General features: G+C 48.1%; 1 protein-coding gene across 2 annotated transcripts in view; it reads left to right on the forward strand.

Moving 5' to 3' along the window:
- The first annotated feature begins 1,400 nt into the window (after nt 1-1,400).
- The window catches only part of RNF220 (ring finger protein 220), a 229,157-nt gene continuing 202,741 nt past the window's right edge, over nt 1,401-27,816 (forward strand). The window contains exons 1-2 of one of the 2 annotated variants that reach the window (XM_040610517.1): nt 1,401-1,515; nt 4,485-5,225. In XM_040610517.1, the coding sequence (XP_040466451.1) occupies nt 4,601-5,225 (625 nt within the window). In that variant the 5' untranslated portion in view covers nt 1,401-1,515; nt 4,485-4,600. The remainder of the gene's footprint in view (nt 1,516-4,484; nt 5,226-27,816) is intronic. The other variant, XM_040610516.1, reaches the window with a different exon arrangement.

Below are 27,816 nucleotides of genomic sequence, written 5' to 3' on the forward strand. Positions count from 1 at the left end.
CACACACACGGGCGGGGGAGAAAAATGGGGAGCGGGGGGTAGAGGGGGCGGCCGGGGGGTGCCAGCCCGGCTGGCTTCCCGCGGCGGGGCGAGCGCTGCCGGAGGGGCCGGTGCCTGGTGCCCGACGCCCGGTGCCCGCCGCCCGCGCTGCCCGTCGGAGCGGGGCTTCCCCCGGGGCGACGCCGCCCGCGATTTTCGTTTGGATTTCGCCAAGCTGGGAGCGGGCCGGGGGCGGCGGGCCGGGGGCGAGGCGGCCGGCAGTCCCTGGCTGGGCTGCGGGCTTTTTTTCTTCTTTCCCTCTTTTTTCCTCTTGCCAAACCCCGGGCGCTTCCTCCCTCCTGCAGCCCGCCGCCGCGGGGAGCACCCTCTCCGCCCGGGGGCTTCTTTCCCTCCTTTTATTTTCTTAAAAAAAAAAAAATATTTTTTTTTTTTTGGAAGAAGTTTGCAGCAAACCCGAAGCGGGGGCAGAGGCCGGACTGCCCTGCCCGCGGGAGCCGCCCGGGGCCGGGGTTGGGGCTGCCCGCTCCGTCCCCGCCGCCGGCTCCTTCGCTCCCCGCTCTCCCTATTATTAATATTATTATTATTATTTTTCTTTTTTTCTTTTCTCCTTAAACCGATTTTCGCAGCAGCTGCCCGGGTGTGCGGCTGCAGTTGGCATATTTCACGCGTTGGAAAAAAATTAACTGTTTTTCCTTTGTATCTTAATCCAGTGATGAGAGCTCTCCTTTGTTGGCTTTCGAGCTTGCATTTGTTTTATTTATTATAAGGAAATCCAGTTTGGTTCAAATATATAATCCATTTGAGCACTTAAATCCCCAAACAGCTGGCATTATTTTGTTTTATAATCTTTGGCTTTTCTGCGCAGAGCATATTTCTAAATTCCTACTTGACATTTATGGGGAAAAAACTTTTTAATGTAAATGGATATTGCGATTTTTTCCTGGGTCTTTCCTAATTTACATGCATCATCAATTTTTCTGGATTTCCTATTGTTTTAATCTTTTTTTTCCCCTATAGCTTGTTAATTAATTTTTTTTCCCCAAGAAAACTTTGTTTCTGGAGGGAGAAAAATGTTAATTTGCCCCATTATTTTAATCTCTAGCATTTGGAAATGGTTGAGAGACCACAAAAATGCAACCTGTTGTAGAAACCAGAGTGGTGTGTTTTACTTATTTTAATCGATAGCAGAGAGGTGATTTAGTAATAGGAACTCTGAGTAACATTTTAGTAAAAGATTTGCAGATCTGCTGGCTGCGTATGGGGTGTGCATGTGCTCGCATATGTGCGTGTTTCTTTGCAGGCTGATTAGCAAGTGGGTTTTACGCTCAGAACCAGTGGTCACTGCTGTTTTCTGCACTTGCTGGGTGTTTGTGATGCCTGCTAAATCCAGCTCTGTCATGGCTTCTCCTACTTTTATCAGACTTTCCTCTTAACTAATTCAGCACAGTGCTACAACCGTCGTAAGCAGAGGAACCAAAACTGAGCCAGAGATAACCGATTACAACTTGTTCCTCGGTGAGACATTTTTTTTTTTTATGGTTCAGAGCGAAAGGCTGTTGATTCAATTTGTCTTGGTTGTGGCATGTTTAGCCTTGTTATTATGAACATACACGATTACACAGGTAATTTGTGTGCACCTTAAACAGGGTGGCTCTAAAAACCAGTAACTATGCACATAGGTATTCATGAAAAAAATATTAATAAAAAAATCAGAGTTTGTTTTCAGTCTGTCCATCTAACCTTCATCTTTGGTAGACAGTTTATGTAGCTTCCTAGATTGATCTCCACCCCCCCTCCCTCTATGCCTTGTTTAGTTAATTCAACAAAGACTTTTTGCAATCTGTTTGGAGTTTGTCTGATGCCGTGGAAAAGTAGCTGCTGATTTATTTGGTTGCTTTTCGATTTCTGTCTCTAGCCCGTCTTTTCTCCTCCTTTCAGCGGGGATGTCAGCTGTTATTACTTCCTATTGATCCCTTTGCAAAGTGAGAAGTGAACTAAAATTAATGTCAATTCCACTGCTCAGATCAATAGCCGGAGTTATTTTAATCTGGATTTGCGTGAGGTGCTAAATTAAAAAAAATCAGCATAGAGGCAGAAAAGTAGCAGTTCCTCAGTCCACCTGTGCCCACTGCCTTCCCGGTACCCCAATGTTCCCTCCAGCTGATGACCCTGCAATCCATATTTTTTTAATTAAGAAGGCCAGTTAGTTTTCTTATTTTTGGGTTCTGTATTTAAACCTATGACATTTTGACATTGGGAGTGTATTAACGATAGATTTTCATAATGACTGGTCTGCCGCGGTCTAATCTGTCCATGTTGCTGGGGGTGGGGAGGTGCTGGGTGAGAAAGGAGCAAGAGAGAACGAAAAAGGAAGTGGGAGCTGAAAAAAAATTGAATTCGGCTGGCTGAAATATTGTAATGTGTTGATTTATTCCCAGTGTAATGAAGTTTGCAAACGAATAAACGGCCATAGTGATTCACAGTATCCTACAGGAGTGTCAAGTGCTGCGGCCAGATTACTAATTTATGAAATACATTTAACGTAATGGGCTGATAGCACAAGTAAAAATAGAAAAGGAGGCAGAGGTGGTTGCTTTTTTTTCCCCCTGGAAATCCATGTTTTCCCGTGATTGCTCAGTTTCACTTCCATGTTAATGATTGTCTATTTCTGAGAATGGCGGCTTATTTGCATGCATCTCTTTAGATATATAATCATGTGTGTGTACATGGATATTTGCGCAGTTGCGTAAGCCCCCAGCAACTCTGAATCTGCCAGTGGCTGCAGTTTCCTGACCTCCAGTTTTTGATCAGCCTCGCATGAAGAAGCGGAGCGAGCATACCCAGGACTGCAGCACTGACCAGGGTGCCCTTGGTATCCCCTCGCTCTCCCTCTCCCCCTTGCCCTCCATGGCAAAAACTCGACGCAAAAGTTATTTAAAATTTGGAAGAGAGCAAATCCGTTAATGTGAGATACATAATCTGGTAATTTAGCAATGATGTCTGTTAAGGATGGCTGCCAAATGAGGAAGCAGAGAGATGATGTCCACTCATCTTCACAATTAATAACAGTCAGCGGAGAGTCTAGGTACAGGATGGGAGAGAGGAAATGTTATCACTGAACTGCATTAAAGCCACAGACTGGATTTCATACACTTTGTTAACCTAGGCTCCCTCATTCATGGAGTACAAAAGGCACTCCATTAGGGAAGACACTCTTTCACTAAGTTTTATTTGAGATGTTTGACCCTCTGGATTTAAGAGGCACAATTTGTAACAGCTTTTTATTATTATATGATTTTTCTGGCCCTTTGAGCTCCAGCAGCTAGTATATTGTTTCAAAGTTATAGTCCTTGTATTTTAAGCTGGGTTGTGGGGCCTGAATGGCAGGCAGCGGAAGCTTGAAAGAAAAGACACGAGATTGATTGGGGAAGAAAATAACAACACAAAAAGCCGGAGCGAAACGGGGGAGATACAGAAAGGAGCATTTTCCCCTCTGTCACCCTGGGAGGGGGTTGTGGCCGGCTGGGTGGCTGCAGCCAACCTAGGAGGCTCAGCAAGATATGAGGCAGAAATTTTGTTAACATTTTCCTCTAAATGTTAATGGCACATCCAGGGCAGTTTACAAATCTACTTAAGAGTGAGTGCATTAGGAACTAAAATTACTGATCCATTCTCTCTTGTCCCCAACCCGAAAGGCAGACGCTTGCAGAGATCAGATGGCAGAAGCACCCATTATGATTTTAAGCATTGCCAGAGACGCCAGGCATTTTACTAGGGAAGTCTCTTCTTTGGCTAACAGGGACTGTGTGTGTTTGTGTATTGCATACACGCACCCATGCACGGCCACATTCCTACATTCCAACAGTGTGTGCATATATATATATATATGTATGTATGTGATGGTATCAAGTACTGTATGTGCAAGTACTTACCTACCCATATAAACTGTGAGAGTGAGAGAAAATACGTCTCTGTTATGTATGTCCTGGGCAGCATGTACAGTATAACCATGTGCGCCGGCTGATTTGGGTAGCTACGTACAATGGATATTTTTATGTTGGTTCCACGGGCACCCCCCCCCCAAGCAAATAGTGGTGTGTGTGTGTTGGGGGGGGGCTTTCTTAAGTTTATTGCAATTATATGTATGTGCCTCTTTTGCCATATAAAATTCCAATTATAATTTGGAGTTACTATCTTAATTTTAGACTGAACCTTGTTTATTAGTGGGTTATTAGATCTGCATGTTATTATGTTTGGTTTGCCTTTCATTCATCTACAGTGGATGATACCCTTTAACCTGGAGGGCCAGAGCTGATTCCACTAGTGTGTGAAGTTGTCTATTGATTTTCTTGAATGGGAACAGTGGTGCATCTCCGGCCGGTGGGTTGTAACACATGTGGCCACCCTGCTGCCAGAGTGTCCCAGAGAGATGAGTGCAGAAACCTAACCAGTTGTGTTTTCTTTTCTTTTTTGTTTCTTTGCAGTGTTTGGAGGGTGATGATGCTCCAGTAATTTTCCCCACTCCGTTCCCAGGCATCGCCTTGCTTTCCTTCCAGGGAAGATCGTTCTGCTTGTGATCCTGCTGAGGAAAGAGACTCCGATGGACTTACACCGGGCAGCGTTCAAGATGGAGAACTCACCCTATCTCCCCAACCCGCTGGCCTCCCCGGCACTGATGGTTCTCGCCTCCACCGCCGAAGCCAGCCGTGATGCTTCCATTCCCTGCCAGCAGCCGAGGCCTTTTGGGGTCCCCGTGTCAGCAGATAAGGACGTGCATATTCCCTTTACCAATGGCTCGTATACTTTTGCCTCCATGTATCACCGGCAAGGCGGGGTGCCGGGAGCGTTTGCAAACCGTGACTTTCCTCCGTCCCTTCTTCACCTCCACCCCCAGTTTGCACCCCCCAACCTGGACTGCACCCCGATTAGTATGTTGAACCACAGCGGCGTTGGGGCTTTCCGCCCCTTTGCATCTACTGAAGACCGGGAGAGCTACCAGTCAGCCTTTACACCGGCCAAGCGCCTGAAAAACTGCCATGACACTGACTCACCCCATCTGCGCTTCTCGGACACTGATGGGAAGGAGTACGAATTTGGCACGCAGCTCCCCTCCAGCTCCCCCGGTTCCCTCAAAGTTGATGATACGGGGAAGAAGATCTTTGCCGTTTCTGGCCTCATTTCTGACCGGGAGACATCATCCAGTCCCGAAGACCGAAGTGACAGATGTAAGTACCTCCGTTGACTTGTTGGTTCTTCTTTAGTTGCGCCTCATTGAGATGCTCCACAGGTGTTTGTCCCGCAGTGCTGTGGTTCTTGCTGAAGGCAGAGGGAAACCAGCCTTTCCTGCTTGCCAGGCCCAGCCACGCAGCATTGCCTTGTCTCTTCTAAATGGATTTGGCAGATGTTTAAGGTGAGGTGCTCTTGAAGGAAACTCCTCCTCCAGCATACAGCTGGAGAGACGGTGTTGACCATGCAGCAAGCTGTCTGTGCCCCAGTGCAAGGCTATAGATGCTGGTACACGTATGTGTGTAACGAGGGATGCAGCTGGAGTGTGTAGCCAGAAACTTTCCCAGAGCTTGAGGCAAACGTGTCCCCCCTGCTTCTTTCAGGTGTTTCTGACCTTTTCTTCATGCACACCATTCTTGCAGTAAATGCATCACCTTCGGGATTAGTGCCTCAGGTTAGGCCAAAAGTACCTTTTCCTCTGGTTAACTTAAGAATAGTTCTGGCCACTGAGCTCCCTCTTCGAGAGACAAGCCCGAGTCTTACAATTCAGTAAGCTGCTGCACCATGTGCTTTCTCTGTTTCCTCCCTTTGGTGCCTGTCGAAAGGTGATGTGCCCCTTTACAGCTGGGTGGTTGGACTGAAGGAAACCAGTTCACATGCTCATGACTGTACCTCCCTGTTCCCCCATCACCTCGTCCCTTGTGGTGTTGCCTGCACAGAGCTGTCCTTCGGGAAGGGCAGGCCTTCCAGGTTGGTTGAGCTGGGAGGTGACCCGCAATGGGGAGGGGTCTGGGGGCAGCAGCAGAAGAGCACTAACTTATGATTAGAGTTTTCCTGTAAACCCAGACATGTAGACCAAGGAGCAAATTATTTGCTTTTCACACGGGCTCCTTTGTTCTGTTGAATTTTCTTCCTAGAAAACAATTTTATTATTGTTGTTGTTATTATTATTACTTTTTTTTCCCCAACAAAAACCTGCTGCACTGTGCCTTCCTCTCCCTTTCAGACGTGATTTTTCTTCTCCCCTTTATGATGCCGAGGAGAGTAATAGAGACATTGTGGCTCTCTCTCTCCTGTCGGCGCTGCTTCCTCAGGCTGTCTCCTTGAATTAGGCACTGTGCTAACTTACCGGCGCTAAAAGGCATCTGCCTAAACCCAGCGTACCTTTTCAATAAAAGTCATCATAAAATCAACCTGCCTTGTAAATCCATCGCTCTTTGGTTTTGAAATATGCTGCAAGTGTGTCTTTTATGTCGGCGTTTGCGAGGGTAGGATGATTCCCACTGAAGGCAGAAGCCGTGTATTCCTTGCACTAAGAATGGGATCTCTTATTTCTCTCCCCTCCCTCCTTCTGATCCACCCCTGACCATGCTACTTTCCGTGCTGTAAGCTCCTTTCATTGTTCAGCATCCCCTCTCCCTCCTTTTGGGTCCGGAGGGGAAGCGGCTATAGGTGGGAGCATGTATGGCTGTGTATGTGTGCGAGCTGGTAATATAATTACCCACGGGGGGAGGCAGGTGAGATGGCAAGGCTTAGAGACATCTTTGTCGATGCTCTTTCCCTTATCAATATAACCTGGCTGTGGAAATGAAGCTTGCTCAAAAGAGTACTCCGGGACATAGCAGCGGATGAGCGGGTCCGCTAGCTAAATTAATTTAGAGTGCATCAGCTGCTATGGATCTTGCTAGCAAAATCCTGTCAGATAGCCCATTTAAAGAAGTAAATCTGTTAAATGAATTAGACCACATGGAGCGCAGCTGCGGACAGACAGACGCATCCACATCCACCGCCGTGCCTCGCTTTTGCCAACAGCGTGTGCCGGACGTGGGTCCTCTCCCTCCTGGGAGCAGCCGGGGCTTTGCACGGGCGCGTGCGAGAGGCAGGCACAGTGACACCAGCTCCCTGCGTCGCTGCCAGCGCTGTGGCAGGGGACTTGCAGGGAAAGGAAGCAGAATAAAAACTTTCCAGCCAGCTTGGAAAACTTGGGCAGAAGTGGAAGGCGTTTTGTTTTGTTGTTTTTCTTACCCGTATTGTTAAATTTCTTTAAGATGCTTTGCTGCATGGTAGAGCCAAGCAAATGCAACATCCCTGATATTTCATCGATATTAAAATTCTTCTGTTACTAGCAGGATAGTGTACGCTAAATAGTCTGTTGGCTCTGTATCATATTCCCATCACATATAGATACTGCACCATGGAAACTTCGCTCCATTAACACGGCGAGTTTATTTGGTTGTGCATACGCGGGCATGGGTGTGTTTGCTGGAGGCCGAGAGAGCGAGCAGCAGAGCCTTTTAGAGGATCCTAATGATCTTTGATGTTGACCACCAGGAAAGAAAAACTTCTGCAATGAGGAATTCGAGAGATCACAGTCAACAGATATAACTGTGATCCTGTTTTGCATTGACATTTGCATACAGATTTTTGGAGTTTCTATAGAAATGCATACGTGGGAGGGGGGCTTGTTGTCTGTGCGAAGTTTTGTGGATTCCTTGTGTAATTGTTGTATATAACTCTTGGTAAAAAACTGTGTACTTATGCTCGTGACAGAGAATCTTTTGCAGGTAGGTGGCTGTAGCTTCCAGGCAAAAATGTAATAAGGCTTCTTTATAACCGTGAGCAAAAATTGTAAAAATTTCTTAGATCAGCAACACCTTTACATGTCTAATGGGTGCTTTTCAGATTTGCAGAGCTCGACTGTTTAGCTGTATTTTTCAGATTCCTGAAAGGGTTTGTGTTACATGAACTACTATGATTGCTCTGCATATTCTTCTGTACCACTTCGCAAGAACCTTTTTTGAATAGCTCATTTAAATATTTGTTTTGCCCCGTAGCTTAAACGGTGATTTTCTAAGAAACTTGCTTTTCTTTTCTTTTTTTTTTCTTTTTTTTTTTTTCCTTTTTTCTAAAAATGGAATTCAATGCACTGGGTTTTAATTTTCCTGAAAAATAGGTTTATGCTTGAGATACTTTGCAGCGAAACAAGGATCCAAAGTCAGGCATTTTCATCTCAAGGAGTGTTTGGAAGGTGCTCTATTTAGTCATCTGCATCATGGGAGCAAAGTCTCAGTCTGTTTTCACCAGTGGAGGAAATTTGCAGAATTCAGTAAAATTATTTGGGAAATGTGCTGGTGTAACCAAGATTAGCACCTGTGAGATGTGTGTTTGTGCTGCAGAGATTGCTTAGTCCTTTGGGTGAACCTTTCCTGACTTCTAAAGCAGGGTGTTGCTTGCCAGCGGTACCCATACCCATGCATCCCATGACAGGAGAGCATCTCCTCTGGGGTGCATCTGGGTGGGATTGTGCTTCTTGTTACTCAGCAAATTGGGCTGAGATGTCTGCATTTGGGCAAGTTGTCTCTTGCTGTGAAACGCAGGTACTCAGGACATCCAGAGCGATGGAGTGTACAGGGAGCACATAGGAAAGTGGAGCCTTTCCAGGGAGAAGCAGATGCACCGTGTACTGGATGGGCCCATTCCCTTAGGTGCTCACTGAGAAAAATAATGCCATTTGTTAGAGTTTAGAGGCTTCTTGTAAAGCATGTGTTAAAGACACCGGGAGACATATTTTATGGGTTTCCTTTAATAAGCACACAATAGTTGAGATTCCTAGAAGGAGTGGAAATAAATGGCATGTTCCTTTCTGCAAAAGAGATCTATACCCCTGTTTTAAAATCAGAAAAAAAAATTAAGATCCCTGCTTTTATTCTTTGCTTCTAATAAAATCTGTCCCAGTGGCCTTCTGTACCCAGTCACTATGGCCTTGCTTTTGCACAAGGTGACAGGCAGAGGTCCATGCTGAAGCTGGGATCTCTTGGCAAAGAGCTGGACCTTGGCAGAGCGGACACCTCTGCCATCCCTGCGAGGCTGCCCACCCCCCCAGCTTCCCGGGGACCGCAGGAGATGGTTTCCCATGGCTGTCTGCTGCTTAGTCTTCATTTTGTGCTGTCTGTGACTTCTTGTGGAGCACAACCTGATGTGTGAAGGTGACCCCCTGCATCCTGGCCACTGATTCAGTCTCCATCTGGCCAGAGCCTGGCTCTCCTGGCCTCAGTTTCCCTGCTACTGCTGGTGGCTCTCACCCAGCCTCTGGTGTGCCCTGGGGATGAGTGATTGAATTGGTGAGCAGGTTGGGATCCTTGCTCATCCCTTGGGACCAGTGGGTACAGCGAGAGTGGTTCTATTGACATTATTTTGATTATTATTTTTTATAATCATATTTAACCTTGGTTATCTGGACAGTCAGTTTGTGCTGCAACTGGTTTCTCCTCTGCAGAAGTTGTGCACCATATTGGTGACCTCTTTGTTCCACTTTAGGGTTTTAAACAACATCTGTAGCATGGAGTTAGTTTTCCTTTTGAAACAGCTGGTTCGTTATTGATCAAATTCAAATTGTTCCTCAGGTGATAAACATCAGGGTTATGATGACCACAGCTTGAATTCCTGAATAACGTTGTGCTTTGGAAATCACACTGAGGACTGTCTGTCCAGCCACCCACCCGTTCAGACATGTGTGTGTTAGGCTTTGTGTTTATGGGCTGGGACCTATGTAGAGAGCTGTATATGTACGTATGTATGTGTGCAGGGTTGGAGGAGAAGGTTTTCTTTCATATATTTTGTGGTAGAACAATGGGCTGGAGGGAGAATGCACATGTGCACACATCCGTTGCTCATGCTCATGACTCTTCCTGCTGGGGTGCACAACTTCCAAGACCAGTAAAATTTGGGGTCTAACGTGAAGTGATGCTTTGTTGCTAATAATAATCAGCCGCAACCATGGGAAATTGCAAGCTTGACAGTGCTTACGAAATAATGAAATAAATCAAGTGGAATGTTTGCTTTCCGTCGTGCAGTGCCCTGCGTGATGTACGAGGAGTGAAGGAGCAACAGTGGATTTTCTGAAGGGGTGGGCAGGCAGATAGACAGGAACAGAGATGAGAGCCACTCATCCGTCCCTGTCGCACCACCAGTACGTACCGTCCTCGTGGAGCTAGGTGCACTGCATGGAGGGAGGTCTATGGAGGATGCAGCAATCGCCTCCTTTTTCTGCTTTTCTGGCAACAACCTTCCCACTCCCTCTGCAAACTGTTGCCGAGACTCCTTCCCATGCTGTTCGGCTTAATTGTCTTGTCGGGATAAAGAAATGTTTGAACAGTTAAAGTGGGGAAGGGCTGGATGGGAGCAGGCCCGGCCGGCTGCGGGGCCATCTGGCCTGCCTTGGATCTGCTGGTCTCCGGTTTATATTTCTCTTTCTGTTATTTGGGGCTATCTGGCGCACTCGGAATACCTAATCACCATGGTGAGAGGAGGGACGGGGCTGCCTCCCCTTCCCATCAATTGTCATGCAGAGCCCGGCCGGGCGGCTGTTCTGCTCGCAGCCCTCATTTGCTGTCCTCGCTGGGCTCTCGGCAGAAGGATGGCTTTTAATTGATCGTTTGAGGGGGAGGGTTGGGGCTGTTTTCTCCTCCAAAATGTTTCCCCGCACAGCCGCTGCCATCCGGCCAGCTTTCACGGCGCCTCAGCCATGCCAGCGATGCCTCGTGCCCTTTCCCTTCCCTTTTGGACTGCCCGGGAGTTGGTGTCAGGCCTTCTAACCGCTGTCCTCAGAGTGCTGGGCGACACCTAAATGTCATATTTATCTGTCTCCTGCTGGAGGGACGGGCACGGAGGCAGTAAATATTTATTGCTTCCCTTTTGCCCCGTGTGCCTGAGTGCTGGCGTAAGGGTATTTATTGTACAACTGCAGGGCAAGCTCCTCATCTTGCTTGGTACTTCCCATCAAAACCATGGCCTCCAAACCACGGACTAAACCTTGCTTTTCGAGAAGGAATTAATCACATTAAATCTTCAGCCCCATCGATCAGACTCAACTGCTGTCACAAAACTGTGGCAGGAGAAGGGAAGGCAGACTTGGTGGCTGCCGTGCTGGCCTGGGGACTGGGAATCCTGACCTTGGGCACGGCTTGGAGTCATGGTTTCCCAATGCCTAACGGGAGAATAGTGACACCTCCCTCATGGCGGCGTGTGCCGCTTTGATATCTTCTGACAGAAGACACCAGGCAAGGGCAAAGTATTAGTATTATTAATATAGTACAGTTAGTAGAATATTATGAACTATTATAAATCATTACCACTAAACTACAGTTATTAAAGGAAATGACCAAAGTGCACTTTGCAAGCCAGGATCTCTGACAGTTAAAACATTGTTTTATTATTTTACTTGCTAACTTGCAAAATTCAAGAGTTAGCAACAGTTTCCTGGTTGATCGGTGGCGATTGTGTAAGGAGTTGGGAGAAGCAGTGGAGGGGCAGGCATACATTTCAGGGGGGAGAAAAATAAGCATTACTGCCTCGGTGATTTTTTTTTTCTTTTTCTTTGATAATTTGACGGTCTCGAAGGAAAGAGATGTACTCAGGCATGGGCCTAATCCTGCTCTGTAGGAACGAAAGTGTTCAAGGCAACGATGTCTTAGAGTTTCTGGAATTCCCCCATGGAAAAAATAAAAGTGAAGGTGTTGGTGAATTGTTGCTGGTTGTTATTTGTTTGATATCATTTAGACAAGTCCCATTAAATGCTAGCAGCAGATTCATTTTTCCCTCTTTGTTTGCCTTCCAAGGAGCAGAAAACAGACATAATTATATTTTACGTGAGACTGTAAGATTTCCTCTCATCTCTTTTTTCTAGCTAATATCTGCAGCTATGAAATAAATTCCATTTGTGCATACATGGTGTTAGACTGAGGTAAATAACTGTCATCTAAAATCTGTCTAACCTTAATCTGCATCAGGAGCACTATAGAGATCTGTACCCATTTGTATAATACTAAGCTTTATTTTTATTATGGATTTCTAATGCAAATTCATAGTGGGGGCAAAGTTGTTTTCTTTTAATACCATATTCCAAGAAAAGCAGCCATTGAAAGCAAATTGTGATGATTTTTATCCTGTGGTTCATGTCACTGGTGGTCTTCGATCACGTCAGTTTGCCTGATAGCCTATGAATTTTTTACCTCTGTTCTTCAGGATGGAATAGCAGATTTGGGGACTTCTAAGGACATTTTTCAGCTATGCAAAGCGGTTTCAATTCTTCAGGAATAATGGATTTCTATTTGGGAAATTTAATGTGGGAACGGATTCCTATACAGCGTCCTCTGAAAAAGGACATGTGCATTTTTTTGTAGATGTACATGTCATCTGGGTATGTGCCTTTCTCCCCCCATCTCCCCAAACCTGGCTGTTTGCCTGCTTGGCTCTGCTGGTCTGAGCGATCCCTGTGTATACAAACACGCAGGTTACAGACTTCTGGGGCAAGTTCATCGCCCTGAATTCAGTTTTCTTTACATCATAGTGCTGAAGTATCTTCCTGTTGCTGCTAAGGTATTGGGTATTTGTTGGGCAGATTGGAAGACCTTCTCTGGCACCTAGCCCTCTTGTCAGTGAAAGCTCTGGCTGAAGAAGCACTGCGGGATTTGGTACTATCTGTGCCTGTCCCCTTCTTTGTCTTGTTTTACAACGTGTATGGTGGTTGTGATAAGCAGGGCGTTCTTCTTTAGCCATCACTTTCTTCTCTCCTTCGATCATTTGCTGGCATCTTGAATTGCAGCAGTGCCCTGAGCAACAGAAGAGGCAGAAGAGCAATGTTGGGAAGGAGCGAGGCAAAGAGAGATTTATTGTCTTAAATGCAGATAACATGGGGAGGGGGTCCTGGTGACAGTGAAACTGCTTGGTGAGTTCAGGTGTGGGACACTTCCATCGTATTTTTCCTCACTTGGCACATTGTTTCTAATCAGTATTGTTTTAAAACCTTCCTTTTTTGGTAACTTGAGGCTGAGATCTGCTTTCTCACTGAATTGCAGAGCAAGAATGTGTTTTGTACTTTTTCTTGTGAATACTGGGCTGTTCTGCAGTGGGAAAAGGAAGGCACTGAGTGTCTCTAGACACCCCTAAAAGGAAGAGCTGGAAACTGCGTCCTTGCTTTCCCCTAGCAGCACCAATTTTTAGTAACTGGCTCGCACCAGAGTAACAACGTCAAGTTTTTAATTTGGAAAGACCCAGGAGCTTTCACACGTGAGCTTTCTGCTGGTGCATCCTTGCTTGTGCTTGGCAAATGTGCAATGCTGCAGCCCCAAGCAGGGTGCGGGTGGCAGAATGTGTCCAGCTGCAGACGCTGGGCTCGCTGGTGCCGCCGGTTTCCCGACACGGGCTCATTCCTTGGAAGGAAGGTGGAGTGCTTTGCAGCTCTTGTATGAAAACTAAACCAGAAAGTGCTGGGGCGGCAGTCAGCAGGTGAGCAGCATGCCGCCGGGTAAAGGTTCCCCATGACCACCTCACCAGACGCAATAGGTTTTGTAAACAGAGCAAAAAGTAAAACTCAGGGGATGCATTTCTTTCCATTGGGATTTGCGATACTTTGATTCAAATTAAGATCTTTTTAATTAAAAAGGACTCAGCCTTTTCATGAGATTTTGATATTGTTTTCCTGCACTTCAGGAAACAACTTGCAAAGCCATTTAGTATGTGAAATTTTCTGTCCTGTAACATCCTTTTCTATAAGGAGGCATAGGATAACAATCCCTCATCGCAGAGAACCTGCTTCGGCAGTTGTGCTGGGATGCAAAAAGACCTGGTACCAGGTTACAGCAATTCCTTCTCCTTCACCCTCTGACATTGAAGATTTCGTTTGGCATTTTCCGTTCCAGTCCTGTTTGGGGGGACACTCCACAAAATCCCCCTCCAGGGGTCCCCAGCCCCCGCACTGTGCAGGAGGCAATGTGAAGGTGTGTGTGAACAAGGGAGGCAGAGGGCTCCTGGGGAAAACAGCATGCCGGGTGAGGGAAAGCCTTACTGGGGTGGCCCGGCCGTGCCGCTCCGCACCCAGGCCAACCTTTGGCCCACGCAGGCCAGAGAGTGTCTGTGCCTCCTCGTCGCTGTTTGCAGCTTAGAGGGTCCTGTGAGGTCCTGATGGTTGTGGATGGATGGAAAGTGGCATCTTGGGTGCTGGGCATCAGCGCAGGGACCCAGGCTGAATGCTGCAGCACCACTGAGGGGGCTGCAGAAGCTTGCTTCCTTCTCTTGTTTATTCTCCTTCTTCCAAGCCAGTCTCACTTTCCAACACCCGTGCTATGGGTTGGAGGTAAGCCTCCAGCAAAGTCCTTAACCAGGGTGACAGCTTTTCCTTCCTGAGCACTTGCCTTCAGCCTCCCTGAGGAGGCAGCTTGACCACTGGCCTTTTTTTTTTTCTTTTTCTTTTTACTGGGGAGATGGAGGAGCAATCAGTGACCTGGGTAACCCTGTGCAGAGCACAAGCAGAGGAACTTGACGGTCACAATGAAAAAGTTGCCAGCCTGAGTGGATTCATACCTCAGGAGGTGCCCCCTAGACAGGCAGAGGGGAGAAAGTGCAGCTATACTCTTACAGTCCTGCTCCTTCGCCCTTGGATTTGCGCTCTGCTCGGTGCACAGCCCTGTACGGGATTGCTGGCACTGCTCCTGCCCTCTCTGCTCCTGGGGGCTGGTTGCCACCGTCTGTGCTGCTCCTTCCTTTCTGCATATTGGGGTTCATGCACCAAAGCAGAACTCTCAAAGATCTGCTCTGGTTACAGAAGAGGCGCGGTGACCGGCAGCCTGCCTTTGCTCGCCGTTTGGGGCCAACGTGTTCAGGGAAGCTGTGCTGAAGGCGCCTGGAGATTCAGTAGCAGGGAAATGGGGAGTCTGCAGAGCAGAGATTTAATGTCAGCAAGAGGTCTTTGAGGGAGTGTGAAGCAGAAAAGCGCTACAAGTTATTTCTGTCTTAATTTGGCACACGTGTTGTGTCCAGTCCCATGTTGGGTCCAGGACTGAAATAAGTATGATGATATTTGGATCAGGACTGGGATATACTGGAAAAACTAAGCTGTGAAAGTTTGCAGATCTCTGTCTCCATTAGCCAGAAGTAATGTTCCCACCATCTCATTATTTTCCCCTTTTAAAATGAAAACAACACTTTAACTGTGGAAACAGGGGAGGATTGTGTTAGAGCAAGACAGAGCTGGGCAGAGAGAACTTGAATTGGCCTCACTTGCATGTAATGAGATGTTGTGGGTGTTGTAGCCTCGGGAAGCTGTGTATGCTGGGGTCCAGATCAGGCCCCAGGTTTCCGGCACATCTCAAGGAAGAAGGGGCTTTAAATTAAAAAAGAAAAAATTGCTTCACCTTTGGTCATCTCTTCAGGAAACACTGTAAGGACCCAAGTCTGCCCTTGGGCATGTGCATCTCCCACCCGGACGCCCACCCCGGGGAGCGGGCACGCCCTGGCAAAGGCTGGGAAAGGTTACGGTGTCAATGAGAAACATCTGCGTCTCTGTTCTTCCAGATGTTGCCAGTTGTGTCTGGGTTGTTAGCTGCACCTGGGCAAAGAAGAAAAGGAAATCCCCGGGTGGTGTGATGGATTTTGCAGACCCTGGGAGGAGAAGGCAGTTAGACACCACTTGCTGATAGTCTCCCTGCTATGTACTCAGGTGGCTCACTGACGTTCGGGTGATCCAGGACCCGTGTTTTTTGCAGCTAAGGAAATGTGTCATCAACTCGTCACATACCGATTATTTTACTTTTGTTGCACATTTCTAGCTTGACTGGTGTGGGGTTATGGAAGATGAAGGGCACTTTTATTGGCAGGGCTGAGCGTGCCTTCTCTTCACAGCCATGGAGAGCAGGAAGAGGGAAGGGCTTTCTGGGCAAAGCCCTGAGCGTAGGTTGTGCTTGTGCTGTGGACTCTATTGACCTTGGACAAACAGAGTCATTTCTCATCGCCTGTCTTTGAAGCAGGAGTTACGATATCCTTGTAGCATAGCTGCATGCTGAAGGTGGTTGTGTTCACGTTTCGGAGGTGCTCAGGTCCTAGGGCAGGGGTTTATACCTGTGGTACCCGGGTGGTTACATGAGGATTGAAAAAGCTGTGTGGAGGGGGGAGGGATGGAGGCTTGATTAATAAACATTATCATTGGGATTTTATTCTGAAGACAGTTGCCAGATATTTTTTTGTATGAAAGTTGGATGAACAGCTGAAGGCAGTGGCTAGGAATGCTAGAGAAAGAACCAGGGGGGGAAAATTTGGAGTAAGGTAGATAAAAGTGAGAGATAAAAGAAATAATGCAGGGAAGGATGAGTAATCGACATTCTTGGAGTCGAAGCACAGGCTCTGGCTTCCTTCCTGAGCAGTAAAATAAAATAAAAAAAAAAAAGTCTTTAGAACAACAAAACTCTGGACGCACTGGTTTCCTTCCTGACAGGCCCAGCCTCGTGGTGTTTCGATGAGTCCTCATTGGCAACCAGGGCTGATCTAAAGGCCAAAGGCAGAAAGATTGGGGGGAAGGGAGAGGGATTTAACTCTTTGAGCTCTGCTAGAAAACCAATGTGTGGGTTCCTTTTGCCACTGCTGGGGCACGAACAGTGTTCCTTGTGGCTCATAGGTCTGAGAGGTGATCGGTACATCTATCCAGGTGCATGGTCATAGTCAGATGTTATAAACCAAAAGTGAGTATTTTTAATCCTTGTGGATAAAATTCCTTGGACTGTGTGCACGGTATGGCATGGAGCAACAGCACTAATGAGCAATGTGGGAGTGGACTGGCAGCTCTTGGTAGGAAGCCCTGACACGCCGCTGTTGCTGTCTCAGGGATGCTCATTTGACTCGTAGCATCCAGTTTATAGTGGAGTGCTGCTCCAGTGCCCTTTGTTAGTGTGCTTCCCAGTGGGGAAGGAGCTGCTGGGTGCAGAAGAGCCCGTGGTGCCCCAGAAGGCTCTGGGCAGCTTGCAAGGAGCCAGGAGCATGGGAGGGGAGGCTGTGTGTGTGCTAGACAGGTTGAATGGCTTGGGCAAAGCTTGTTTTGCAGCTAACTCTCTGAGGCTCGCCGCTCTCCACAGGGTTCCCCTCTCTGAAAGGTCGAAGCTACTTCTTAATTCTCAGCAGCTGACAAAATATTTATTTTCAGGTACTTAAAATATTATAATTTGAAGTGGAGTCCAGGGCCCTGGCTGGAGCTGAGCTTTTGTACTAACAGCTTCAGTGAAATGCTTTTTTCCTCCTACAACTTGCCAACAAATGCTTGGAAAATAATTGTGGGACAGTCATCCCTTTAGTGAACAGATCAAGAAGATTTGAGACTTGCCAGAGACTTTCAAAGGACAGGCCAAAGGTTCAAGTTGCTGCCAGTTCTATTTGTCTTAGCCTTTATACTTACTTTTGTGTCATTAATTTCATCAAATGTCTGTGGGTAAAAGGCACCCAGCGGGCTGCTGCTTTTGCTGAGCTCTCTGGGTGTACTTGGACACCTCTCAGGAAATAAGCCCACCTTTTTGTCTAGGGAGAGAGATTAGTCCCACCACTGCTGGAGCAGAAAGAGGCTTACCCACCAGCAGGCTTGTGATAACCTGACATAGGGACGGCTGCCCTGGGGGAACAGCACCCATGAGCTACTGGTGTCCTTTCCTCAGCCCTCTTTAAGTGGGTTTTGCAGGGAGATGCGCATGTGAACGAGGCTTCCTCAGTGGTGTCATACCTATAGGACCTATAGAGACCTACAGAAATAAGGTGCCGTGCTTGGATTTTGTGGAAGTTACTGAAATGAAGGCTCGGCCAGAAGGTGAGGTGAGCAGAGGCTGGGCAGAGGGGAGCCCAGTGCCCTGAGTCCTGTTCCTGGCCCTGCCGTTGGGTCCTCAGGATAATCATGCATTTTTCGAGACACTGGCAGGTCGTCCTGTTGATTTTGGTAGGCTGGGCATCTCTGTTGAGCTCTTTGCAAGGGCTGCCCTTGCTAGAGTAACAACTCTGTTGGCACTGTCCTCTCCTGGGAGCTGCGCAGCAAAAAAAGCAGGGAGGTGGCTGTTTTCTCAGCAGGATCCCTGCAGGCAGAGCTTCCCTGCCCTTCTCTTGTGCTCTTCGGCCACAAACCTCTTTTCTTGGTGCTCCTGTCGCTGCCTGTATCCTGACAGCTGCTTTCCTACCCTTTCTGCCCCAGTGCAGCCGGCCAAGCACATTAATTTTTCGGCAGAAGTGTTGTAATAATTAGGCAGCTCGTCGGAGGGTTTAGCAGTACTTAACCAGATGTGAAAAGACTCGTCCCATGGTCCCCACTCTCTTGCTGGGCTCCAGCCAGCTGCCTTTTGCCGCCTGCTCAGGTTGCCTAGAAAGGGCTGCAGGAGATCTCCCTGCTGCCCTGGCTCCACTTGCCTCTCTTCTTATGCTAAACACTCATTTGTAAGGGAGAAGGAGGGAGGGTGGAAATCCTTGGGCTGTTTGGGAGAAGAGCAGCAAAGAATTAAAAGCAGACACCTGCAGAGCTAGGACTTGAGACCTCCACCATTAACTCTTGCCAGGGCAGCATCCCTTGGGCTTGTGGCCCATCTTTTGGTGCCTGGCAGGGCTGTGTGGCGGGATGCAAGGGCTGGAGCAGGTGGTGGTGTTCTCCAGGGCTCCTGACAGCTCCTTGTTACAGATAATCTCCATCAAGTTATATATATATATATACACATACATACATATATATATATATATATACACACATACATACATATTAAAAATATCTCAATCTCCGCTGCCTCAGTTTCCCTGCCTGTGGGGACGGTGCTGTTTCCCTGTCTACTGTGCTCCATAAGCATTTATACACACGGCAGTATTGTTATCACTAACATGGTTGTAAAATGAGGTTGTAGTAAACTGTATTGTCTGCCTAATCCATATTAATGGAAAAAATGTTGGAGACAAGATATTGGCTTGGATGGCCCTTGGACTCAGTCAATCTGACAATTCTTACCTTTCTATGGTAAAGTTTTATAAATACACACTGGCACCATATATTATGTTTAAAAAAATCTATATACAGCCTATAGGTTTATGGTTATACAGGGAAAAGACGTATTAAATCAGCAAGACCAAGGGAGCAGACAAGATATAAAAATGATACTGTATTATGCTAGAACTTATTGAAAATCCCAACACATCTTTTTTTTGTGTAAATGGTAAATTCTTTTCTATGTTCTGAATTTGTTTCTTAATGTGTGTCACGTACCATAATAGTAGCATGGACACAGTTGCAAATATGGTATGTGTTTTATTGTGAGTATTATACTGCATAGCAGAGTAAGGGTGTTGAATATTGCAGTCAGTTATATGCAGCTGTAAATGGGAGCTACCTGCTGTTCTGTATACAGCGAGCTGCATATTTATTAGTAAATACCATCTAGGTAAAATAAAAATAAACCAGGAAGTTGTATTAAAGACTTCAAGGTTTAAAACTAGTTTGCACAAAGCTCCTGGGATCCCACTGCAGGGAACGGTCGTGCATTTTCTGGCATTAAGTCTTTTCCATTAGATTTTTCTAGTTCTGTGAATTTGAAAGCCTCTGCCTAACTCCCCCACTCATCAGTTTGTGGAATAATTCATAAATGTTTCAAAGCAGGGTAAAGATCGTGTTTGGGACTGGAGAAGTGGCAGGTTGGCTCCTTCCCTGGTGTAGCTGCCGCTGAACCTATCGGAGTAGTAGCTCTGATGGGTGACATGCCGAGGACCCGTGGTTACGTGCACAGCACGGGCACGTGCACCACACACGCGTGTGCACGTAACGCAGAGAGCTGCAGGTGGGCAGTGCCTGTGGCAGAAAGGCCGGGGTGTGCGCGGAAAGCGAGCCCCGTGTTTTCTGGGGTACCTGCAGGCTTTCCGAATGACGGATGCCTCTCCGGAGATAAAGGCAGGAGGGCAGAGCGTGGACTCCAAAATGAGCAATGGCTTCTGAAATACCCGAGTGTTTAACCTAGAGGGAGCTCTCTTACATGAAGAATGAGACTCTTGGCACAGCCTGCCTGAACAGCTTTTAGCGTGTGTATCCTCAGCAAACTTCTGCCTCCCGCATCCTTGGCTTGCGCTTCTGGGTACCACATTTCCCTGGGCTGATGTATGGAGGGATGGAGAAGTCCCGTGGGTAACTGCTGCACTTCAGGCTGTTCAGAGGCTAGAGCAGGAGCCTCACGCGGTCTCCAGAGATTGCTTCTTGGGGAAGTTGGTAGACATTTCTCTGGTAATAGCTTTTATTCTATTTTTCCTGCTCCTGGTAGCACCATCACACCTCACAGATGAAGCACGGCTGTTGGGGTGCCAGGCACCGGCTCCCTGCTCTGCCAGGAGGAGGAAGGGAGGGCTCCTCAGTGAGGAACAGTCTTTTGTTGGCTGCTGAGGGTGCTGTTAGCAGGAGATAGTTCTGTGCTCGTCCAGGGTAGCTCAGTTTCTCCTTTTGGGTCTTTCCTTATACATGGCTTCACATCCCTTCATCCTCCCCGGGGTAGGTCCAGCTGCCTGAATACAAAGCCGTGATGTTTTGGGTTTAGGTGAACTGGTATTTCCTTTCCTGGAAGCTGGGAGATGCTGGAGGTGACACAGATGAATGATGTGAAGGTGCTTCCCCAGTGCACAGACAGACCTGGCTCAGACGTGGTGTGAATCCCTCAAATCCTTGCAGCCAGGGCCCCAGGGCAGCCTGTCTCTGGACACTGCAACGCATCAGTGACAGGCGTGAATGAGCCGACAGGGATCCCGTAGCCTTGTGTACCCACCGCAGCAGGGCAGAGGGGATGTGGCTCTCCAGAGGCAGCAATTGTAGCTCTGCATCTCCGGGCCACCCACTGATTTAACAGAGTGAAAGAGAAACTTGCTGAAGTACTGGGGCAGGAGTCTTCAAAAGCCAGCAGTGTCTGAGATGTCATTTAAAAAAAGGACTGAATAAAAGCAGGATGGTGCAGTTCTTTCCTGGCTGGGTCCAGAAAGCTCCTATCTGGGAAGAGCGGGCCCAAAGGAAAAGCTTCGTGGTGCAAGGGCTAGGCTGGAGGGGTTGAGAGTGGTGATGCTGCCCTGCTCCTCTATCCCGTTCCCTGGCAGCCTGGGTTCCTGTGGTGGCTGCATTTGCCCCAGCAAGTGGCAGCTCTCACTGCTGGGGGGTTGGAGGCATCTTTCGTGGGGAGCCTCTCTCTCCAGGAGCCTCCCTGCTGCTGGCACCGTGCTGATCCTTGGTGAAAAGAGAACCACCCCAAAAAGCAGAAAAGGGAGGTTCGTCCAGCCTTGGCCAACCTGTGAGGAAGTGCATCTGGGAGAAGCCAGGAGCTGAAATCCAGCCTGCCAGCCAGAGCAGGCTTTCCCAGCCACAGCTCAGTCTCTTCTTGGGGCCTTCCTAAGCTGCTTGGCACTGTCTGTCTGCCTTCCCATTCTAACTGCTAAGAGACTGAACAGTCTGCGGGACAGCAGGGACTCCTCTCTCCTTTGCAGCCCCCACCTTAAAGAGTTTGTGTTATTAAGGCGGGCAGGGGGCTGGGGTGGAGGAGGGCAGGGGTCTTTTCCCCTCCAGCACACCACTTGCCGAGAGCCACGGTGGTGTCAGTGGCTCAGATCCTCACACGGGCATCCCTGGGAGCGCAGGAGGGATGCTGTGCAGTGGTGGCACTGGCACTGGTGCCCCCCCAGCTGCGGCTCCTGGGACACTGCCCTGCTCTCTAGGCAAGGGCTGGCTGTTGTTTAATTCGCTTTTTGTCTCACTCCTGCCCCGCTGCCCCTCCCCAGCACTGCAGACCTACTGACTAACAGCTTGAAAGGAGGATGAAGATGCCTACGCGCAGAAAACAGGCCAGAGTTTGCACAGGAAAAAGCAGAGAGATGCTGGTGGAGTCTCTCAGGAGAGTTTTTATAGCAGAGTTCATGGAGAGCTGATTTGAGCTTTCCAGATCCCTTAACCCTGGCGTGCAGCGTTGGGGTGATCTTTCTGCAGCCCCACTGTCCGGCAGCTGGGCTGCTTTAAAAGAGGGCTGCAGAGAGGCAAAGCTGGGAGGGAAATTAAGGACAGATGGAGTAGGACAGGGCATATTTTCCTGTGAGTGCTTTTCTTTTTGTTGGTTGTTTTTTTGTTGTTGTTGAACAAAGGAGTTTGGGGAAGGAAAGAACATGTGTGAGCGTAAGGAGCTGAACGGGGAATGTGGTTGGAGGGAAGAAATGGAGAAATGAGGCACCTTTTTCATCTCATTTTTAGAGAAAGGCTTTATGCTAACTTTTCGTGTGCCTTCAGTTTGTAGCACAGTCTGTGTTTTTTCCAGAGTGGGCAAGGAGATGTGTATGCAGCAGAGGCAGAAGTTACTTTGGTTCAAGCCCCCAGTTTGGCTTGAAAAAAGCTAGAGGAAAGTAGATGGGGTTGGAATAAGCACTCTTCCTGGGGATGACTTCTCTGTGTGTCACAGATGATGGCCATTCCTTCCCCCGTCTCACTGTCCTCGCTTTGCTAGCTAGAAAATCACACCTAAGCCTCCATCTTTCCCTTTTCTGATTTGACACAAGGAGATTCATGAAAGCAGCTAATTACAAGGATATCTCCCCTGGACTTTTAAAGAGGTTAGGGATGCTGCAGGAGAGCGAGCAGGTTTGAGTAGGCACACCCAGCTTTGGGGTCTCAGCAAATGTCTCTGCATGTTCATAGTGCCCAGCCCTGAGCCCATCCTGTTTCTTTGGGGGAAGCTGCACGGTTGAGTACAACTCTCATGAAATTCAACTCCGTGAGGGCCTGTCCAAGTGTGGTTAGAAAAAACAACCCATTACTCTCATGGTTAGCTTTAAAGAAATCTGTTAACTCAATGAAGGAATGAGAGAGCTCAATGTGCTGTCCTTCTTCCTTGTCTTGAAACTGCTTCCCAAATACCAGAGTGGCAGACCAGTCCTTGCAAATCCTGCGGTCGCAGCTATTAGTTGTAAACTCTCACAGTGAGCGGTCTAAATGCCCAAACTGTGCATTTAAAATTGATGCCAGTGTTGGTTTGATGCTTGTCCCGTGTTTGTGGCTGCAGCCTGGGTGGTGGTTGTGGACTGAAGGACACTGTCTGGGGCTCAGTCAGCCTGGGTGCTGGGTGAAGATGCATTGCATGGGAGCAGTTGGTGCCGGGAGCATCCCGCTTCCCACGCGGTGCGGCAGCTGAGGGTGCTGCTCAGCGAGGTGGCTCCCAGCCCTGCCCTCCTCGCAGGGCTCAGGAAGCCTGGGCCCTTGCAGCGAGCAGTGCAACCTCGGCCCAGGCTGCCGCTGCTGCTCACGAAGGGACTGTAGTGCCACGGCATTGCTCCCACAGGCACCCTGGTGAAATGCCTGAGGTACCAGCTATGAACATCCCCATGCAGCAGAAACACTGCATCTCCTCTTCCTCTCTCCCTTGTTGTCCCAAGTCCACAGCCCAGCAGATGCATGCTGCTTGAGGGCCTGGCTACAGCAATCTCTTTATTCTACATCCAGTTTTCTTGAGAGTGAGTTCCCGGTGGGTGTCTGCTCTTTGCTCAACACAAGCAGCCCTCCTTATGTGTCTGACCTTGTGCAGAAAGTGAGTTTTATTTTTGTGAGCGCCCAAGGGAGGTGGGTGGCTCCCCTGTGGGCAGAGCAGGTCTCATGCCCCATGCAGGGTGGTGCGAGGGCAGCTTGAGGGGGTGCTGGCTTCTTATCAGTAATTCCCACCAGTCATCAGCTGTTTGGAGTGTAACGCTTTGGCTCCTGAGAAGTTCCTGGGAATCCCAAAGGGTTAAAAAAGCCTGGAAATTCTGAGCTGTACCGCAAATGATTTTCCCCTTCTCTTTACCCTCTTCCCACGTTCACCAGTCAAGAGGGAGCATTAGCCCCAGGTGCTGCAGGTGGACAAACCCAGGCTGATTTATGTTAAATGAATTCTCAGTGCTCCATGTTGTCACCAGTGACTGTCTCGCTGTTCATGACATGGGGATGAGAAACAAACTGCTCTGCTGTCCCATGAGACACTGCCTTTATACCTAGAGATATTAACAGTGCAGAGAAAACCAGGAGCAGCAGCCTGCAGGGAAAACGGGAAGGACTTAATACCCGCAGCCTGCAAAACAAGAGCAGCTCAGGACATCGGGATCGGGTCCTAGAGCCTTGGAGGTGGTGGGAGCGTCCGTAGGAAAAAGGAGCAGGGATGAAAGGGCTAGGCCAGGGCATGGATCGCTGTCACAGCCTGGCACGGTTTTCAGAAACAATCCTGGACCTTCAGTGGCTCAAAGGAAGTATTGAGAGTCCTACACCTATCTGCTGTGTGTCCGCAGATCACCATCTGTACATCAAACTGTACCCCCCACATGAGGATGCAGGCAGGGGGTGGTGAGCATGTCCAGAAGTGCTGAGAAAGGCGAGCAGGAGAAGCAAGGCTGTCTTCTCCTTCCATGGCCAGTCTGACTTAGAGAGCAGCCCCCTGAGTTACCCCTGGCTCTTCTCTCCAGGGCGGAGGGGTGACTGGCCGCACAGCCCTGCTCTGCCCATGCGGGGGGGTCTGGCCTGGCACGGGTGGCTGATGGACGCTTGCAGCTCTGCCTGGACGTGGCTGTCACCAGCTACTGTCACCGGCTGCAGCAGCATCTTCCCATGCTCTGCCCGGGGGTCTGGGTGGCTGCCAGCAGAGGGGTGAGGATGCTGCCGGCTGCTGCCCACTGCCTGATGGCCCCTTTGGGCCCTTTCGTGACTACCAGTAGGTTGTGACCCACACTCGGAGAGGCACTGCTTTAGATCAAGGGTGGCTGGCGAGCACACAGGCAGCGAAACCCAGCCCAGCAGTGTCCAGCTGGGAGAGGAGGACCAGGGCTCAGGCATCCCCAGCAGATGGATTTTGAAAAGGCCTCCCTTTCCCTATATAGATGTGTTTTCAGCTCTTACCTGGACTTGAAACTTAAAAGGTATTTGCTTGGTAAGTCTGGAGAGATGTAACTTTGGCTTGCAAACTTTGAGCTTGATTTAAACAAGTGCAGCATGTTAAAAATAAATCCTTCTTCTCCTGCTTCCCTAAGATACATCCAGGTAGAGTGTGCTCAGCACTGTCTTAATGCTGTAGTTTAAAGAGATAATTTTGTCCAAAGCCACCCTTCTGAAGGAGCCTATAATTAGCAATTAAAGCATAAAAAATATTTCCATCGAGTGACTCCTAAATAAATGCTTGTCACTGCTGATCAGAGTTGGTTTATTTCCATGTGTGTTTTCCTTCCTTCTTTTTTTGTATAACTTACGGCCCTGTAGATGCTCAGAAGCTGTTAATATGATTCTGTCGATACGTTTACCATGGTGATTTGGCTATATTTGGCGAGCGTGTGAAGAAATCACTCACCGGTTAGAAGGAGGAAAGACAAGCTGTCGATATCAAGGGAGAAATGCTAATAACCCCGGTGACAAATCATTCCTGGGAATCTCAAAGGGTTAAAAAAAAAGCAGCAGCACTTCCCGGAGAGAGGGGCCTTGGCGAGTGAAGGTGACTCATCCGGAGCTGCAGACACCAGCTGTCATCTCCAGCTCCTCCTGTGCTTAATCACTTCACTTTTCTAAAGAAATATTTTGTTCTAATTCAAACAGACCTGGGCTTGTTTGTTTTTTATGAATTATTTACCGGTGAGGAGAACCTCTTGAGGTGTCCATCTTCACTCAGAAATAAGTGGACTCTCAGAGCCTGCTGCAGCACTGTAAAGCATGCAGTCCCCTCCTTGACGGTCTTTTTTTTTTTAACACCCACTTAAAATCCGGAATAAACCAGAAAGTCAGCTCTGATACTTTGATCCATACTGGAGGGAATGCACGCAGACTCTGGCCTCATGCAGTTGCTCTTTGAAAGACATCCCTGCTCGTAGGTGCGTAGGTGCAGGGCAGTGATGCTCCAGCTGAGCCCTGTGGCTGCCACTGGTTTCCCAGAGTGGAGGTAAAGACGTGTCCCCATACCTGACTGGCTCCCAGGTGTGTTCCTGCAGCGAGTATGCACTCAGCATGCGCAAAGCAAGTCATGAAGGGGCATGTGTACACCTCTGACCCCACCTCTGGGCACTGACCCCCTCCAGCTTAGGGTGATGTTTCTGTTACTTAATAAACCCATGACCAAATTCCAGCTGGCTGTTCCTGACTTCTGCTCTTTGCACATTTATAGCTCTTCCAGTGGCAAAGAGGAGCTGGTGTGATATTTTGCAGTCCCAAAAGGTCTGATCCAACAGCCGTGGAAGTAAATAAATGGAAAAATTTGCACTGACTGGACTGGGCAACAGATTAGTCCCTAAATGTTAGTTGATCTGCTTTGGGGTTATGACAGACAAATATTGCCCCAAGGTTACTGCTACAGGAATAATCGATCTACCTGTCTTGGATATGTCTAGGCTGCCTATCACCACTGTAATAGCTAAGTGAGTGTTACCTCCCAGGAAGGCTGTGCCTGACCAAATAAGTTGCCTTTTCTTTGTGTGGTCTGAGACCAGACAGTACAGTTTTCAGCGTATAAAAGATAATTTCTATTTGACACTTACCTACTCTGCAGGATATTGCAACTTGACTGCAATGTTCTTATTAACTACTTCTTTCATTTCATTTAGAATTCTTTTTTTAAATTTATTTTTTACGAAATAAAATAACATGATTTGTAAATAAATGACTTGGCCTTCAAAACAATTTGGACAGACAAAGTGTCTTGAGTGTGATTTAGCTTGAGTGGTGTAAGTCGCACACTTATACAAGCTTCAAAATGTCAGGAAAGATAATCCCATCAGGCAGCCTGTAAAACAGAGCAAGCCTGGAGAGGGGTTTTCTTGTATACAATTACACTTCAAGGCACAGGATGAGAAGGAAGGGGATTCAGGACCTGGGGAGGCTGAAAGAGGCAGCTGGTTGCATCCTAAACACTCATTTGAGCTAAGGCCCCTTCATGCAAGACACCGCAGCCTATGGAAACTAGAGAGGAGATGGGCACATCCTTGTGGAAAGGAGCTCTGGTGCCACACCAGCATGGGTTTGGCCAGAGGGCTTTGTACCGATGCTGGCTGCAGCTTCCAGTGTGTTGCAGACCTGCCAGGAGCGTGACGGGTGTGCTGTGTTGTGCAGCCTTTCCTCCATCCCATGGGTTAGGTGCAATGGGGCATATTGTAGCTTCATTTCAGGGCTCCTCTTGTGTGAACCAGCAGCCTGAAGCCTGCCAGCTGCCCCTGAGCATAATAGACGAAAGTGCCCAAAAGTCTCCTTTGTGCCCCATTTTTGTTTGGAGAATGGGAACATCCTCTGAAATACGAGACACACGAAAGTGATGCCTTTACTGAAGTCAACAGTATATTTGCTTGTGATTCCTCACTTTTTTCTTTTTCCTTGCAGAAGACCCTTTAAGGGGCACTTTTTTTAAGGGGCACTTTTAACACCCAAGCCTCTTCTTCCTGCCCCCTTCCACCCTCTCCTCCCTCCAGCCCGCACAATCTGCCAGGTTCCCTCTCTGCTCTGCTTTCCTGGTGCAAAGACAAGACATTTGGGGTAAGGAGTTTGGACTGTATTCTTTAGTGATGTATGAGTTAGCAGAATTGAGGACTTCTTTGGGATTTTTGCCACTTACCATGAACTCTGGGATCCTGCTGTTTACAAAGCAGCAGCTGGTCGAAGGCACAAGATACAACAACTGAGGTTCGCTTCTGAGCCACTTTCTTGCCTTGTTTCTTGTGTGAAAAGTTCCTGACTCTGTGTTGATTTTCTTGAGATCCTGTTTATTTAAATCAGGATAATAATCTTCCAGATATACCCTAAAATTATATAGCCAT

The sequence above is a fragment of the Falco naumanni genome, chromosome 11 (assembly GCF_017639655.2).
Source record: "Falco naumanni isolate bFalNau1 chromosome 11, bFalNau1.pat, whole genome shotgun sequence".
Lineage (NCBI taxonomy): Eukaryota > Metazoa > Chordata > Aves > Falconiformes > Falconidae > Falco > Falco naumanni.